General features: G+C 47.0%; 1 protein-coding gene across 9 annotated transcripts in view; it reads right to left on the reverse strand.

Annotated features, from left to right (window-relative positions):
- Window positions 1–1,124: 1,124 nt before the first annotated feature.
- The window catches only part of COA8 (cytochrome c oxidase assembly factor 8), a 32,571-nt gene continuing 15,825 nt past the window's right edge, over window positions 1,125–17,870 (reverse strand). Inside the window, exons 2-6 of one of the 9 annotated variants that reach the window (XR_014242939.1) lie at window positions 14,280–14,477; window positions 13,501–13,564; window positions 4,958–5,048; window positions 3,820–4,856; window positions 1,500–1,821 (exon numbers count right to left, since the gene is read on the reverse strand). Coding sequence is in view for 6 of the 9 variants with exons in the window: in XM_082386350.1 (XP_082242476.1) it covers window positions 1,716–1,821; window positions 4,958–5,048; window positions 13,501–13,564; window positions 14,280–14,477 (459 nt within the window). In the remaining 3 variants the exon portion in view is untranslated. Of the gene's footprint in view, window positions 1,403–1,499; window positions 3,422–3,709; window positions 4,861–4,957; window positions 5,049–5,734; window positions 6,559–9,194; window positions 11,618–11,927; window positions 12,020–13,500; window positions 13,565–14,279; window positions 14,478–17,870 lie in introns of those variants that run through there. The other 8 variants (XR_014242940.1, XR_014242941.1, XM_082386352.1 and 5 more) reach the window with 8 other exon arrangements.

Here is a 17,870-nt window from a genome sequence, read left to right on the forward strand (position 1 = left end):
CCGCAACAAAGAGTAACCCCTGCTCACCACAACTAGAGAAAGCCCGTGCGCAGCAATGAAGACCCAACGCAGCCAGAAATAATAAATAAATTAAATAAATAAGTTTTTTAAACAAAGAGCTAGAAGGACTTCCCCGGTGGTCCAGTGGTAAAGAATCCGCCTTACAATGCAGGAAACGCGGGTTCGATCCCTGGTCGGGGAACTAAGATCCCACATGCTGCAGGGCAACTGAGCTCTTGAGCCTCAACTAGAGCCCGCATGTTGCAAACTACAGAGCCCACGTGCTCTGGAACCCATGCGCCATAACTAGAGAGAGAAAACCCACACGCCACAACTAGAGAGAAGCCCGTGCACCACAACAAAGAGCCCACGTGCCGCATCTAAGACCCGATGCAGCCAAAAATAAAATAATTAATTAATTTTAAAAAAAAAGAATTAAAAGCTAGAGAACAGTTCATGCCTCCGGGCTCACTCATATGGAACCGGGGCCCGACCTGGTCCCCTGTGCTGGCGTTCCTTTGCAGACACACACAGTGTCACATGGGCTGGTGACAGGTTGTGTTTAGCAAAGGCAGCGGCGTGACGCGTGAGATGGGGTTATTTCTGTGAAGCCTTGTGTCCCACGCTGCTTGGTGCACGCACTCCACTCCCCGGGGACCTCCATGGACACCTGGGTTAACAGCCCACAGAGCTGATGGAGTGCACAGCGTTCGCCAGGAACCATGGCGCTCAGTGGCGCCCAGCGCTGGCTTTCCTCTTCAGCAGCACCCTCGTCCATCCGTGTGGCCCTTAAAAGCCTGGGGTGGGGTGGGGGTGGGATGATGTGCTTCCTCTGGTCTCTGGAATTTCTCCTTGGAAATCACCTTCGGTGGCAGCAGTTTATAAGCCACGGAAGAAATCCAGCCTTTCGACTCTACTGTCACATCCCGTTTTGGAATAAAAACTGCTTGCCAAGTGGCTTTTGGTAAAATCCAGATGTCTCATCTGTCCTCAGAGGACACCTTATACCCTGGCTCTGAAGGGCACTTGCCCGCTGCTGAGGCAGGTCCCCCCACCCCTTCCCCGCCACGGCTCCAGGACACAGTACAAAGAGAGCCTCATCATTTTATAACCACATAATCCTATTTCAAACAATGCTGATTTTATAAGAACTGAAGCAGAGGGACATGAGCCACAGAAAGCTGTTCCGGAAAACCTTGGAAACAGGCTCTGCCCCCCTGGAATAAATGTAGCAAAGTCCCCTGGGCTCTGGTGGAGGAGCCGCACCTGCTTCCGGGTCTGTGTGTGGACGCCTCCCCGGACAGCTGCACTTCACCAGGGCCGGGACCCGGGGCCTCCAATAACCAGGGCTCGCTGGTCAGGTGAGGCCGTGGTGACACTGCAGCCAGCCTCCAAAACATTCCTATCAGTAGAGGCGAATTTGTCAAGTGAAATTTTATTAATATCTTTATATTGTTCTCTTTCAAATTGGTATAATTCAAAAACACAGAAAACAGGCACACAGTGCTTGGGTTTTATTTAACATCACTTCCATGACCAAGAGCCAGCCTGGAACCCACAGTCAGGACGGAGCCACCTGGGCCACAGCGCACCAGGACCCGCGTCCTCCCAGCCTGCCCTGCACACAGGTCTTCGAGCTCTCGTAAAACGAGCTCCTATAAGCGGCTGCTTCTCGTGGCAACTTAGACGCTGGGCGGGTGGGTCAGGGTGGGCTCCTAGTTGATGGTCTTCTTTTGTTTCAGTCTAAGCTTGTTCCAAATCCTCTCCAGGGCCACTTTTCCCATGAAGAAGGTGATGGCAAAATTACGCCTGTACCAGTCCCTAAAGAGGAACAGGACAAGCACACATGACCGACGCTCAGGCCTCCCAACTGTCTCCTCTTCCACCCTTCCTCACCATCTCTGCCATCTCCCGCCCTCTTTAAAGCTAGACTGCCCACAACAGCCTGCCTTCCTTCCACCTGGATTTTCATCAGGCTGATGTGCCCAGTGCACCCCGACCCCGCTTTTCCCACTCCTGGAGGCTGCTGCAGCCTTCCTCAGATTTTGCTAGAAGACACAGAAAGAGCTCTCAGAAGCCCTGGGGCCCCCAGAGCCCAGTGGCATTCTCTCAGAGACACAACTGTAGAGCGATGGGGGCGTAACCTCTCAGAAAAGGACTGGAGGCTCTGCCGGAACTCGGTGGGGACCCTCCAGGCTTTGGCACCTTAACTGCATAAGAAGCACATGACAGAAGTACTCCATCTTGAGAAGCTAACTTGTCCAAATGCCAACATCATCAAGTTTCATATCTTCTTTTTCTAGATGATCTGAACTTTTGGGTAACCTGTGTCTCGAAAGAGATCATTCCAGAACTTCTCATACAAATACTGGGATGGAGTTACATGCTGTCATAGGCTCACTTGCCTGTGAATTACTCTACAGAACATGTCAGAGCTTGCAAATTCACCACATTGTCAGCAGCTGAATGGGCAAAACTTGGCAAGTTTCCACAATGGAAAGCACACATTCCAGACTCTCAGTGCTGAGCCCTTGGAAGCTGAAATGCCAACAAGTGCCAATGCTTTTCGTCCAAATGAGCTAATGAGGGAACGTGGAGCTGCTATTCCAGACTGGACTCAAATGGTTGACTGGATCTCAGCATAGAAGAATGGAGAATAACCAAGGGCTTAAGTGAAGTACTAGCAAGAGGTAAAAATACCAGTTTTCTGGAGCCTTTGCACGGCTAGATAGAAAACCCCTCTCCACACGAGAACGATCCTTACATTTCTATCCACTTCAATGATGCTATAAATGGGAAGCAATGCCCTAATAAAAAAGGCTTCCAGAAAAAAGAAAACTGGTATCCCACCGAGATTAAAGTTCTTAGGTTATTAAGGAAAAGCCAGATTCCACTCCACCGATACAGACAACCTGAATTGATAAAGTGTAGTGGAAAAGACAAACTAAGCTTTTCCCGTTTCCATAAGGAAAGCAGGGGCAGGAGGTGGTGCGGGCACAGAGCGGGAGCGCTCAGGCTCCACTACTGCCCGACCCTCTCTCTCCTCTGAGTGCCACACGGAAAACATCAAGCTTACCGGAGAGGAAGCAAGATGCAAACATGCTGTGTCCACACCAGAAATCAAAGGTCCAGGGAAACGTAACTAATACTGGCTTGACTGAATAACTCAGCTAGATCAGAGGGACACATGACAGCATTAGCAACAGACCCTGGACGCTGCAGGACTGGGCTTTATGCCTGAGTGTCACTCAAGAGCTCCTCCAGACTCGACGATCACCCCACTGTCTAGACCCTGCCCCACCTGCCCATCCGGCGTGGCCACTGCCCTACGAACGTCACAGCAAATCTCAGACGCCACGTCCTATCATCACACCTGGGAATACACATCACTATGTACCGTCAAAACCTTTTGTAAAAACACCTAACCGGGGCTTCCCTGGTGGCGCGGTGGTTGGGCGTCTGCCTGCCAGTGCAGGGGACGCGGGTTCGGGCCCTGGTCTGGGAAGATCCCACATGCCGCGGAGCAGCTGGGCCCGTGAGCCACAGCTACTGAGCCTGCGCGTCTGGAGCCTGTGCTCCGCAACAGGGGAGGCCGCAATGGTGAGAGGCCCCCGCTTGCCGCGGCTGGAGAAAGCCCTCGCACAGAAATGAAGACCTAACGCAGCCATAAATAAATAAATATATAAATTTAAAAAAAAAAAAAAAACACCTAACCACAATACTATCATTGCATCTGATAAAATGAACAATGACTTATCTATACAACCTAATATACAGTCACTGTTCAGTTTCCTTTGACTGACTGTCAAAAATAAATACCTTTTTTTAGGTGGTTTGTCTGTATTAGGATCCAAACAATGTCTACACACTGCATGAAGTCTCTTTTATTCTATTAGTTCCCCCTCCTTTTTTTTTTTTAATCCTAGTTACTGGTTGAAACTGGATCGTGTCTGTCTTGTAGAACTTCCAACTTCTGGGACTGTATCTTCAGGCTATGATTTAAGCATGGTCTGTGAACCGCTCTCTCCACACCCCCCCCAACACACCCTTTTATCTTTTTCCTGTAACCTGGTATGAGATCCGGAGGCCTGCTAGACTGCAGTTCCCTCGTTCTGGTGAGGACACCTCACTGGCCATGCTCGGTACCTCCTGCCGCACCTCACAGAGATGCACGCAGGCCGCTGCCCCACTCTGCACAGTGTGAAGAGGTACCGGGGTTCAGGCGCAATCAGCCCGACCTATCCATTATGAAGTCCCCATCAGCCTTGCTGCCCAGCGGTTTAGCAGCTGTGGGGTGATCAGGCCCAGATCTAACTCCAGCACTCCTGCGTTAGCTGTCATTCTTCTACCAAGAAAAATGCTCCTTCGTTCGGCTGCCCTGGAATCCAGTCGGGGCAGGAAAGGCAGGAGGGGTGAGTGTCCTTCACGCATCGAGTTTCAGAACACTGGGCTGGCTGCCTAGCCCTACCCCGCGGCGCCTGCGAGCCGCTCAGTGTCACTGTGATCGCACAGGTGTCGGCACGTGCAATAGACGTGCAATCCACAGCCGTCACTGTCTGTGTGTGGCTGCGACGGCTCCGTCTCTGGCCTACGAGTCGCCTTCTGGGCTGTTCTCACATGACCCCGCTGGGCTCCGAGCTTCCTCACTTTCAAACACAAGACGTCTCGACTCCTCTTGTGCTGCCCCTGCCCCAGACTGTGCTTCTCAATGGAGTCCAGGTTCCTTTCAGTGGGAAGTGCTGTGTAGAACCCACTGTCTACGCACTAGGGGTGCAAGCTGCTTTAGGGATGCCATGCAAACAACTTTAAGCTATCAATTTTATTTAAAAGTGCGAAAACTAAGTTGATAGCAACTTCTACCTTTAATATAAACACAAATGTTAAATTCAGATAGCAAAATAATCCTAGACAATATGGTTGTGATATTCAAATTTTCAGGAAAAAAGTAGACACCCACCTGTTGTAATACATGTGCTTCTGAAAATTTTTACTTAAAAATTGCTTGTAAAAGTCAGCCATTTCTTCTGCATTCAATGTTGCTTTTTGACCTGAAAATTAATTTCAACTTAAACATTAAGACTTAAGGGGAAGGGTTCTACAAACAATTATTAGAGTTAACAAATGAGTTCAGCAGGATTGCAGGATACAAGATCAATATACAAATATCAACTATTTCTACACACTTGCAATAAACAATCTGAAAACAAAATTAAGAAAACAATTCCATTTACAACAGCATCAAAAAGAATGAAAGACAGGATAAATTTAAGACAGGAAGTATAAGACTTACACATTTAAAAACTACAAAACATAGAAATGAAGGACCTAAATAAATGGAAAGACATCCCATGTTCATGGTTTCAAAGACCTAATACCGTTAAGGTGGCAACACTCCCTTGTAATGACATATATGTAATGTAATGACATATGATATGTAATGACATATAGATTCAAAACAAACCCTACCAAAACCCCAGCTGGCTTTTTTTTTTTTTTTTGCCCCAGAAATTGACAGGGAATTCCCTGGCGGTCCAGTGGTTAGGACTTGCTTTCACTGCTGGGGTCCAGGTTCAATCCCTGGTCGGGGAACTAAGATCCCACACGCTGCGTGGTGCGGCCAAAAAAAAACAAAAAACATAAAACAGAAGAAATTGGTTAAGTGGATCCTAAAATTTATATAAAAATGCAAGGAAACCCAGTAGCCAAAGCAACCTTGGCAAAGAAAATCATAGTTGGAGGATTCACACTTCTTATATTCAAAACTTACTACAAAGCTACACTAATCAAGACAGTGTGATACCAGCAGAAGAACAGGCTTACAGATCAATAGAACAGAGCTAAACCCAAACATTTATGGGCAAGTGATTTTCGACAAGGGTGTCAAGACAATTCAATGGGGACAAATAGTCTTTTCAACAAACAATGCTTAGGACAACTCGATTATCTACATGTAAAAAAAAAACAAGCTGAATCCCATCTCACACCATAAACAAAAATAACCTCAAAATGAATCAAAGACCTAAATTAAGAGATAAAACTATACAATTCTTGGAAGAAAACACGTGCAAATCTTCATCACCTTGAATTAGGCAATGCATTTTAGATATGACACCTAAAGCACAGGCAAACAAAGAAAAAAATAGATAAGTTGGATTCCATCCCCCCCAAAATTTTTTTTTAATTTAATTTATTTTATTTATTTATTTTTGGCTGTGTTGGGTCTTCACTGCCGCGCACAGGCTTTCTATAGTTGTGGCGAGCGGGGGCTACTCTTTGCTGTGGTGCGTGGGCTTCTCATTGCAGTGGCTTCTCTTGTTGCAGAGCACGGGCTCTAGGCGCACAGGCTTCAGTAGTTGTGGCACATGGGCTCAGTAGTTGTGGCCCACGGGCTTAGTTGCTCCACGGCATGTGGGATCTTCCCAGACCAGGGATTGAACCCATGTCCTCTGTGTTGGCAGGCAGATTCTTAACCACTGCACCACGAGGGAAGTCCGGATTTCATCAAAATTTAAAATTTTTGTGCTTCGAAGGGCACTACTGAAAAAGTGAAAAGACAACCTACAGAATGGGAGAAAATATTTGCAAATCATCCTTCTAATACGGGTCTAATATCCAGAGTACGTAAAGAACTCTTACAACTCAACAATAAAAAGAGAAATAACCCAATTAAATCCTTTAAAATAACCCAATTTTAAAGGATTTGAATAAACATTTCTCCAAAGGAGATATAAAAATGGCAAAAAGAACATGAAAAGATATTCAACTAATGACTAATGAGTCATTAAGGAAATTCAACTTAAAAAGATAATAAGATCACTTCACACTCACTAGAATGACTACAATCAAAAAGACAAACAATAACAAGTGTTGATGAGGATATAGAGATATTGGAACTCTTACATATTGCTGGTTGGAATGTAAAATGATGCAGCCACTTTGAAAAACAGCTTGGCAGTTCCTCAGAAAGTTAAACACAGAGTTACCATATGACCCTGCATCCCACTTACAGGTATATACGTGACTGTTCACAGCAGTGTTATTCATAATTGTCAAAAAGTGGAAACAACCCAAATGTCCATCAACGGATGGATAAACAAAATGTGGTATGTCCATATAGTGGAATATTATTCAGCCATAGAAAAGAATCTTCAATGTAGTGATACATGCTACAACATGGATGAACCTTGAAAACACACACTTAAGTGAAAGAAGGCACACATAAAACACTACATATTACAGGCAGACCTTGGAGATATTGAGGGTTTGGTCCCAGACCACTACAATGAAGCAAGTATTGCAGTAAAGTGAGTCACATGAATTTTTTGGTTTCCCAATGCATATAAAGTTATGTTTACACTATACTGAGGTCTATTAAGTGAGCAATAGCATTATGTCTAAAAAACCATACATACCTTAATTACAAAATCATGCTGTTGGAAAAATTGCGCCAATAGACTTGCTCTATACAGGGTTACCACAAACATTTAATTTGTAAAAAACACAGTATCTTCAAAGCACAAATGAGGTATGCCTGTATATGATGACATTTATCTGGAAATGTCCAGAATAGGCAAATTCATAGAGACAGAAAGTAGACTAGTGGCTGCCAGGAGCTGGTGGGAGGAGGAAATTGGGGAGAGAGCCCTCTGGCTTAGAAGCCCCAAGCTCCAAACAGGTGTCGCACCCAGGGTCCCTGCACTTGCAGAGCACCCCCATCCAGAGAGGCCCCCGCTCCGGCTCCCCCGGGGTTAGTCCACTCGCCAGGACTCCAGACAGAGGCCGTGTTTCCTGGCTGCAAAGCTGATGCTGACACTTCAACCGCACCAGGATTTTTGGGAGACAGAGACAGAGCTGGGAAGGTGACCCCAGGGCACATTTCTACAGAAACAGGAGGGAAAGTGGCCAACCCTGAACTCACACAGCACAAAGGCAAACGCAGACCGCACAGTACAAGCGTGGCTGTCCCCCACAGAGGCAGAAGGGCCACCTCCCGGCCAGCCTGAGCAGGGGCCCACGCCACCTGGACCCCCGCGGGCTGAGCGAAGAGCAGTCGATTCCACGCGCCCTCGCTCCTCTGACCCAGCCTCCTGCTGCTCCTCAAAACCTGCATCTGGAAGACCCTCTCGCAACCTCCCCAGACGCCGCCCCTCCGAGGGGGCTTCCCCGAGGCCCCCATTAAAACGCCGGCTCCTGCGCTCCCCCCGGCTTCGTCCTCCCCCACGGTCAACAGTCCGGGAGTGCAGAGCGCGTTCGCCGAGCTGCTCGTCTGCTGGTCACCCGCCCGGCCCACGCAAGGAGCTCCGCTCCACAAAGGTGAGGCCGTGGCTCTGTCTCGTCCCCAGCTGGTCCCCAGGACTAGCCTGGGATGTGGCAGGTGTTCAGTAAATACCTGGAATCAATCAAGGGGTGGATGCTGATGGGGGAAAGAGAGGGACAACCAGCTGCCTGAGGAGGGGAGGGAAGCCGAAGGCTCCCAGAGAAGGGGACAGTCCAGCCAGGATCCCACAGGGCACAGAAGGGGAGCAGCACGGGCAGAGCAAGTGACGGGTGTGGCGAGGCAGAGACGTGGCTGAACACAGAGTGAGGGGCGGAGGGCAGGCAGGGCTGGAGCGCGATGCGGGGCCACACACGGAGCTCTCGCTCCGGGGAGCGGGGCGCGCACGCTGGCCGAGAGCAGCAGCGGCGTCTCCTAAGCTGCAAGCGGGTCCCGCCGGTCCTCCAGGGAGAGGCGCCTGCGCACCCTCCAGCCAGCCTCCCCTGCCTCTCACACGATGACGAGAGGAGCTGAGGAGGTGGGACGTGTCCTCCCGGCCCCGCAGGCAGTGGCTCCACGGGCCGGGGCTCCGTCCCTCGCCGGCCCTGTGGCTTCTCCGGGCTCCACGACGCGGATCACAGCAGCGCACCTCATAAGGCTGCTCTGAGACAAACTGAGTCGCGGTCAGTGTGGCAGGTGGGACGGGCCTGGCACAGAGGGGCGCGCTCGTCACCGCTGCCGGCAGCACCGCAGGCGCCCCAGGGTTCTAAGGACAGGTGGGGGTGCCACCTTCAGCTACTGGTCTAGTTTGGTGTCCTGCCCAAACATTCCCAGGTGACGCGCAGCATAAAGCAGAAGCACCATAAACGTTTGCTGAGTAATTCAGATTCCACACCTGTCAACACTGCAATGTGATACTGAACTTTAGTAATACTAAGAATGACAGGCAGAACAATCTAATTTATTACACATTTACCAAAAACCGAGTGGGTGTTTCTTAAATACCAGCTGACTTAAAGTAAATCCATCCTGATGGCACCCGGCTCCAGCTGCATAAACACTTCAGCAGTAAAAGAAACTAGAGGCAAGAACCCTCCCACAGCACTGCCTGCCTTACACGAGATTTAATCTGGAGGCAGGCAGAGTCGACGTCATGGTATTCTACTTTTCGCACTTGAAATGAAGTCAATAATGTTCCTAGACTGCTGCAGAATATTCCAGTGAACATCCAGTGCGCAGTGGGCCACCACAGCCTTATCTAATCTGAAATGACTGGATATTTAGATACTTCCCATTGTTTGGCAATGAAAGACAATGCTGCAAGGAACAGAGTGAAGTCTTCCCATGTTTTCCTATAGGATGAATTCTTAGATATTCAGTGGTCATAATTTCCGCGCTTCTTGGCATATGCGTACTTCATGCAACTAAATCCTTCTGGAAAAGGAGCTGGGAAAACATCTCCTTGAGTTCAGTAAGCATAAAACAAGGCCTAGGTGCTGTTTTTTTTGTTGTTGTTTTTTTATTTATTTATTTATTTTTGGCTGCATTGGGTCTTCACTGCTGCGCACGGGCTTTCTCTAGTTGCGGTGAGCGGGGGCTATTCTTTGTTGCAGTGCGCGGGCTTCTCATTGCGGTGGCTTCTCTTGTTGCGGAGCACGGGCTCTAGGTGCAGGGGCTTCAGTAGTTGCGGCACGTGGGCTCAGTAGTTGTGGCTTGCGGGCTCTGGAGCTCAGGCTCAGCAGGTGTGGCGCATGGGCTCAGGTGCTCCACGGCATGTGGGATCTTGCTGGACCAGGGTTCGAACCCGTGTCGCCTGCACTGGCAGGCGGATTCTTAACCACTGCGCCACCAGGGAAGTCCCTAGGTGCTGTTTTAATAGGCACTGTGAAATTTAGTTTGAGGAGTTTTTTTCTTGTAGTCACATTATTCATCTGCAGGTGTTTTGTTATTTCTACAAATTTGTTAAGGCTTTTCATAAAGTCCACACGCCTCTTCATCTCTGCCACAAACGCCTCCTGCCACCTGCCGTTCGCGTTTAATGTGTCTCCTGGACGTGGACCCCTTTGCCTGGCCCTCAGGTCTGCCGGGCACTGTCTGTGGAGCAGCCTCACTCCTTCAACAGAACCCCGCCTGGGCAGAGCCTCAGTCTGGCTACTTCCTTGGACCTGGGAGGTATAAACTGAGAGGTGGAAAAAGCCTGTTTACAGCAAGAGAAGGCTGAAGCAGTGGGGTAGACAGGAGGTCAAACGAGAGGAGGGGAGGATGTCCTGGGTTGCCTCTAGGGCCAGTGTCTGAGTGCAGGCCATGCCTGGGCCCGGCTCTCCCCTGGTCCTGTGTCTGAGCCACTTCGTGTCCCCTCAGCAAACTCTCCTTTCCAGGAGGACAGATCAAAGGGAGTCCTGACTAATCCAGACATTGTCAGTTTTCACGTTCTTGAATCTTTCTACCTTTACTGTCAAGCTCAGGGAATCATCACTCCTCCAGATAATGGAGGGTCACTTTTATTGTTAGACTTCCTACAACTAGGAGCGATGTATTTAACTTTTTACTCCATAAACAATTGATTTTTAATAATTAACTTTTTCATCCGTTTGGAATACATTTGTATTACAGGGAGCATGAATCTAAATTTATCTTTTTGGGTCAAAAATAATTAGTTTCTCCAACATCACTTATTAAACGAAACTCCTCTTACCTGGGTTCTGCGAGGCCCCTGCACTCAGGTGTCACACATGCGTGCTCTGGCCCACGGGGGTGACACACCTGTCCCCCCGCCCCCATTTCCATCCCTGCAGCCTGGTAACTGTTTAAACAGCTGACAGAGCGGCACCTCCCTTCATGAGTCCTTTCCTCAACATACTCTTTCCTGTTTTCTTACCAGACTAATCTGAAATCTAATTAAGGCCCGTCTTTCAACACTCAGTAACGCCATCAGTAGGAATCCATGATACTCATAGACGACAGTGGCCCGGGGGCCTCCCTGGGAACCCACTCTCCAGGTCAGGACCTAGGCCCCTCCACTTACTCACTCTGTGATTTTGGTCAAACAACTTGCCCTCGGGCTCCTCATCTACAAAATGGTAAAAGTAACAGTACCGACTTCATTGGGTCACCATGGGAAATAAAACAGAACATATGTGCAAAGGGCACAGTCCTGAAGTCGGGGCTCTCATTCTCTGCTTCGGGATGAGAGCCTGTCTTCGCCTCGATGCCCCCGGACCCGGCCTCAGGACGGTGCTACCTAAGAAAGTCTTCCCCTCACCCCACACTTGCCTGCTCAGCGGTAAGCCAGTTGGAGGAGGATTCAATGGGAGTGTGTAAATGGGAGATAAAATGTCTTGGTTGTACCTGTTTGTGGTTTAGCTTTGTATTAAAAAAAAAAAAAGGAAATAAACTTGAAAATTGTCTGTCACCATAAAAATAAAACAAAAATTAAAATATTTATTGCCCCCCCCAAAAAACAACCAAAAAACAAACAAAAACTGATAGGACATAGCACCCTTTCCTGCTCACTCCTGCCCTCCCAGACCCTCAGTGGGGCCCGTGCAGCAGACAGCATACGACTGGGCCCAGCGTGGGGCTAACTCCATCCTCCCCAGACTTCTGTTCTAATGAGCCCAGGCAAGGCTACCACAAGCAGGGAGGGTCACGGTACTTTAAGCCCAACACAGACCTGGCTTTGGGGGTCAACGATTTCAGATTTTCCATCAGAATGTTTTGACAGTAGACATCTGTTTAACCGACGGTACAAAATCTTATTCAGGCCTAACATCAACACCAAGAGAAAATGATTAAAGGTTATTTTGAGCACTAGATTCTCCATCCAAAAGAAAGGACAGCACGGTAGGCAGAGGGAACTGAATGCAGTCTGCACCCCTGACACATGAAGTGCGCAGCCTGGGGAACAAGACACGAAACAGGTAAAACGGGCAGGGGCCGGGCAGGCCTCCAATCCAGAAGGAGGAGCACAGCTGTCACTCTGTCGTCACAGGAAATCTAAAAACCTAAGCTGAGTGGCAACTATCAGAACTGCATTTTGGGTAGAACAGACTGGCTACACTGCAAAGAATGGATTTAAGGCATGAGTTGCTAAACTACAGCCTGCAGGCCAAATCTGGCCTACTAGCTGATTTTGTAAATACAGTTTTATTGGGACAAGTTCACGCCCATTAATCTATGTATTTTCTATGGCTGCTTTCACAGAACAACAGCAGAGCTGACCAGTTGAAGGAGAGACCCATATGGCCCAGAGAGACTAAACTATTTACTATCTAGCCCTTTACAGAAAGTCTGCTGACCCCTGATTCAAAGACTGGGGGCCAGGGAACCAATTAGGAAGATACTGCAATAGGCAGAGAATTAACAAGAGCCTGAATTAAAGCCATGTTTAAAGGAGAGGGAGTAAGGACTGCCCTGGTGGCGCAGTGGTTAAGAATCTGCCCGCCAATGCAGAGAACACGGGTTCAAGCCCTGGTCCGGGAAGATCCCACATGCCACCGAGCAACTAAGCCCGTGCGCCACAACTACTGAGCCTGCGCTCTAAAGCCGGTGAGCCACAACTAGAGGAAGCCTGTGCACAGCAACAAAGACCCAACACAGCCAAAAATAAATAAATAAATTTATTAAAAAAAAAAAAAAAAAGGACAGGGAGTAGCAAAGGTGCTGAGAAACACCTAAGAGGTAAATCTGGTGGAGAGATGAAAGATGAAGGGGTGGGGAGGGGCTTCCAGGATGACTCTGCAGTTTCCCGCTCATGGTCAGTGGGACCATGAACTGCCATCAGGAATCAGGGAAGAGAAGCCAGGGCAGAAGAGACAAGAGGCTGCTGAAGCCATGGGACCTCGGATGTAAGTCCAAAGGTCAGAAAGAGGTCATCGATCAGAATGACCCAAAATGACGAGAGGGCTGACCTCACCCAAAGACAGAAGAGGGAGCAGGAGGAGGACAGACGTACGCAGCACTGAGGACACCCTCAGAGCGCCTGCCCCATGGAGCCATGACCTGCTCCCTGAGCTTTCTCTACTTCAGTCAACATCCTTTGTTTTTCTTTTCTTTTTTTTTTTTTTGTTTGTGCCGAGAGGCACATGGGATCTAGTTCCCTGGCCGGGGTGGAACCTGCGCCCCATGCAGTGGGAGTGTGGGTCTTAACCGCTGGACAGCCAGGGAGGCCTTAATACTCTGTCTTCACACCTTCTCATATAGTTACTCAAACAAAACCAGTGTTGGCAGAAAAAGAACTCACTCACCTGATTCAGGTCTCAGTTCCAGGCCTTTGGCTTTTAGTCTTGAGTCAATAAATTTTTCTTTTTCCTAAAAGGAGACAGCTATCAGAATTCCCTTTCTTCGTCTTTCCGTTTTTCCTTGGCTAGGACACAGCTCTCAGCGCTCTGGAGAAGTCTGGGTGTGGATTTCCTGAGAAGTGGCCCATCTCAAAGCCTGTTTTAAACCATCTGAACTTAGTTAAAAGTTTCATGCTTGAAATAGGATTTGAAAATGAGATGTTTAATAAACTCTGGGAGGCACTATTTGTTTATAAATCCACAGACTAAGATAAATGCAACTCCATTTGACTTAGCCTGCCCAAATGGATAAACAGGTATCGCCTAAGTCTTTCTTCTGGATTAGAATATTTATACTCCTTTCTCGTAGTTTACTGATGAGTATGCTGTTAAGAATCCTGAATTCTCAGGAAGAATGACAACACATCCCAGACACCCATGATTTCATAAACACACACACACAAGCGTATATACATGTGGAACCTGCAGTTCTGGTTCCGGCTCTGCTACTCCCTTTACTTCCTTGAACGTCTCAAGATCTGTGATGCTGTGAACGATCAATATTTCTTCTTTACAGTTACATACTGATTTTAAAATTCTACGCATATATACACACATACAGATGTATGGCAGGGAGGCAACGCGATGCTGCCAAATAACTGAAAGGCAAAGCGGATGCTAGAGATTTAGCGCCCCCAAGTGGCCAACTGTATTATTTCTCATTCTGACCCGAAACCTCAACTTACCTTAAGAAAAGTCAAATTCTGGTTTGCCCAGAACTGTTGGTTCCATTCTTGTGTTTCTTGTCTTAATTCTCTTAACTTTTGTTCCAATGGTGATTCATTTTCAGGGATGTAAAAGTGAACAGGTCGAAGGTTTGAATATTTATCTGGGGGTCCTATCCAATCATGGCAAGATTTTCTTGGAGGGCAGAATCTTGAGACCTTTAACAAAACGCATGGGGTTACTATACAACTTAATGAATCTCTAGTATTATAAAATGAACAGTCCAGATTTATTAAAGACCCTTGTTAGCTTCCTCTTTTTAAGACTATGTGCCAGGGAATATCCAAATTAAAAGAACTATAATAAATAGCATTCACATTAATACTACACCAAACATGTTCAACAATGGTGCTGGAATAATTCAACATCCTAAGGCAAAAAAAGAATGTCAACCTGTGCTTTGCATCATATACAAAAATTAACGCAAAATGGATCAAAGATGTAAAATGTAAAATCTAAAACTGTAAAACTTCTAAAACACAGTAAAAATTCTACAAGCTTGGATTAGGCAAAGATTTCTTACGTACAACACCAAAAGCACAATCCACAAAATAAGAAATAGATGAACTGGACTTCACCAAAGTTAAAATCTTCTGTTCTCCTAAAGACACTATTAAGAAAATGAAAAGACAAGCCACAGACTGGGAGAAAATACATGCAAATCTGTAAAAAGACTTGTTTCTAGAATATATAAAGACTTCTCAAAACTCCATAATAAGAAAACAGGACTTCCCTGGTAGCGCAGTGGTTAGGAATCCTCCTGCCAATGCAGGGGACACGGGTTCGAGCCCTGGTCTGGGAAGATCCCACATGCCGCGGGGCGACTGGGCCCGTGAGCCACAACTCCTGAGCCTGCGCGTCTGGAGCCTGTGCTCCGCAACAAGAGAGGCCGCGATAGTGAGAGGCCCGCGCACCGCGATGAAGAGTGGCCCCCGCTCGCCTCAACTAGAGAAAGCCCTCGCACAGAAACGAAGACCCAGCACAGCCAAAAATAAATAAATAAAAATAAATAAATTTAAAAAGAAAAAGAGAAAACAGACAACCCAATTTAAAAATGGGCAAAATATTTAAATAAAAGTTTCCGAAGAAGATATATAGATGACAAATAAAAGCACATAAAAAATGTTCAACATCATTAGTCATTAGGGAAATGCAAATCAAAACCACAATGAGATATCACTATACACTATTAATATGGCTAAAAAAAAAAAATCTGCCAAAACAAGTGCTGTCAAGGACGTAAAACAATCATGTTCTTAAATATTGCTCATGGCAATGCAAAATGGTACAACCACCTGGGAAAAAAGTCAGCAGTCCATTATAAAATTAAACACACACCTAACATACAACCCAGCAACCCCTTCCCAGGTTATTTATCCAAGATACATGAGTACACATGTTTGCACAAAAACCTGGATATGACTGTTTAAAGTGGCTTTATGTATTAACTGCCAAAATCTGGAATTAGGGCTTCCCTGGTGGCGCAGTGGTTGAGAGTCTGCCTGCCAATGCAGGGGACACGGGTTCGAGCCCTGGTCTGGGAAGATCCCACATGCCGCGGAGCAACTGGGCCCGTGAGCCACAATTACTGAGCCTGCACGTCTGGAGCTTGTGCTCTGCAACAAGAGAGGCCGCGATAGTGAGAGGCCCGCGCACCGCGATGAAGAGTGGCCCCCGCTTGCCACAACTAGAGAAAGCCCTCGCACAGAAATGAAGACCTAAAACAGCCAAAAATAAATTAATTAATTAATTTTAAAAAAAAATCTGGAATTAGCCAAAATACCCTTCCACTGATGAACAGAAAAACACAGCATGGCACATACATGTGACGGACACTACTCGACAACAGAGGAGACTACAGGTAACACAGATGAATCTCAAAGGCACTATGCTGAAGAGGCCACACCAAAGAGGCTGCACACTGGATGATTCTGTTCCCAAGACATCCTGGAAAAGACAGGTGCTGGGGTGGAGGAAGGGGGTGACTACAAAGGAATTTTCTGGGGTGGTGAAAGTGATCGATATCTTGAATTGTGGCGTACATGTCTGCCAGGAGTGAATTTTACTATATGTGAACTGGACTTCAATAAACCTGATATTAAAATAAAGAGATCAGCTGAGTAATCAAAAGACTAACTGTTCATTTGCCTGTTAAAAGATCAGTGTAACCATAATCCATGGGGGGAAATAATAATCAGTTTGGAAATCTCTTATACCCTATTTTTAAAAAAGCAAGCTCTACCTATAATGGAAAATGTATAACTAAATCACTTTGCTGTACACCCGAAGCTAACACAACACTGTAAATTAACTGTCCTCCAATTTTAAAAAAGCAAAAGCTCTACTGAGCACGACTTCTACCTCCGGAACATCGGAGTGCCTCCCGCCAGACCTCCCTCCAGAAACAACTAGAAAACTACTCAGCAGCGGAGAGGAGTGAGCTACTGACAGGTGGAACACGGACAGATCTCAAAACAACATACAGAGCGAAAGAGCCAGGCACCAAAGAGGACGTTCTATGTGATTCCACTTATGTGACATTCTAGAAAAAGTAATCAGATCAGTGGTAGCCCAGAGTGAGGGGTGGGGGGGATTGGAGTGATGTTCTGATCTTACTGGGGTGGTGATTGCACAGATTTACACATTTGTCACAACTCATCAAACTCGAAGTGGGTGCACTCATTTTACTATATATAAATTACACCTCAATAAAAATTAAGAGTGGTAAAACTTACAAAGACAAAAATTTACTATACTGAACATAATTAACAGTTCTTTTGCATTTAGAAGGCCCTTCATTTAGGATATTTCAGTACTTCACTATCACCATTATAAGCTGCAACTTCCAAGGAACTAAAAATAGAGATGTAGGGTTTGCAAAATTTAAGATAAAGCAGCTCTTTTTCTATCAGTAAGCAGCTTACTGATAATTTCATTTGAAAAACGTAGCTTTAGTAGCTAATACTTTCACGGATCAATGCAGATAACCAGGTGCAGCTGTGTGTTCTGTGGTGGCTCACGTGGCAGGCGCACCGTGGGAGGAAAGGAGAGGCCAGGCCGAAGCTCAGCTTGGTGCACAATCCTCAGCATTCCTCTCCCTAGTGGGGGTCTGACCATCTTCTGGTCCCTGGACTCAACCCTGGGCAATCAGAGTAAAGAACCAAGCGTAGACTGAGAAAGGAAACCAAGTCACTCTTTAGGAAACACAGTCAGTTAGCTTTCGCTTTGACGGCTGCCACTAAGCACCACCAACCGACACCAAGCATCCCAAGAACTTGGCATTAACCGAAGGAGACTGCTAAATGCAGCACTGCCCGTCGGCCCTCTCCTTGTCTTGGATGCTACGACCTTCCTAAATCTTCTGAATTCCCAGGCAGTCTAAAAATAGGAAGAATTTAAAACATGACAAGGATAGCAGTGGGTTTGGTCGGGAAGTGGGTTACAAAGCTTGGTGTGGCCACCTAGCGTGGATTGTTCAGGCCACAGAGAACCCCTGAGGAGGTTACATCGGCTCTGCCATCACCGCTCAGAGTTCAGCAGGTCAAGTTATA

Source organism: Balaenoptera borealis (assembly GCF_965194805.1).
Source record: "Balaenoptera borealis genome assembly, chromosome: 3".
Classification (NCBI taxonomy): Eukaryota; Metazoa; Chordata; class Mammalia; order Artiodactyla; family Balaenopteridae; genus Balaenoptera; species Balaenoptera borealis.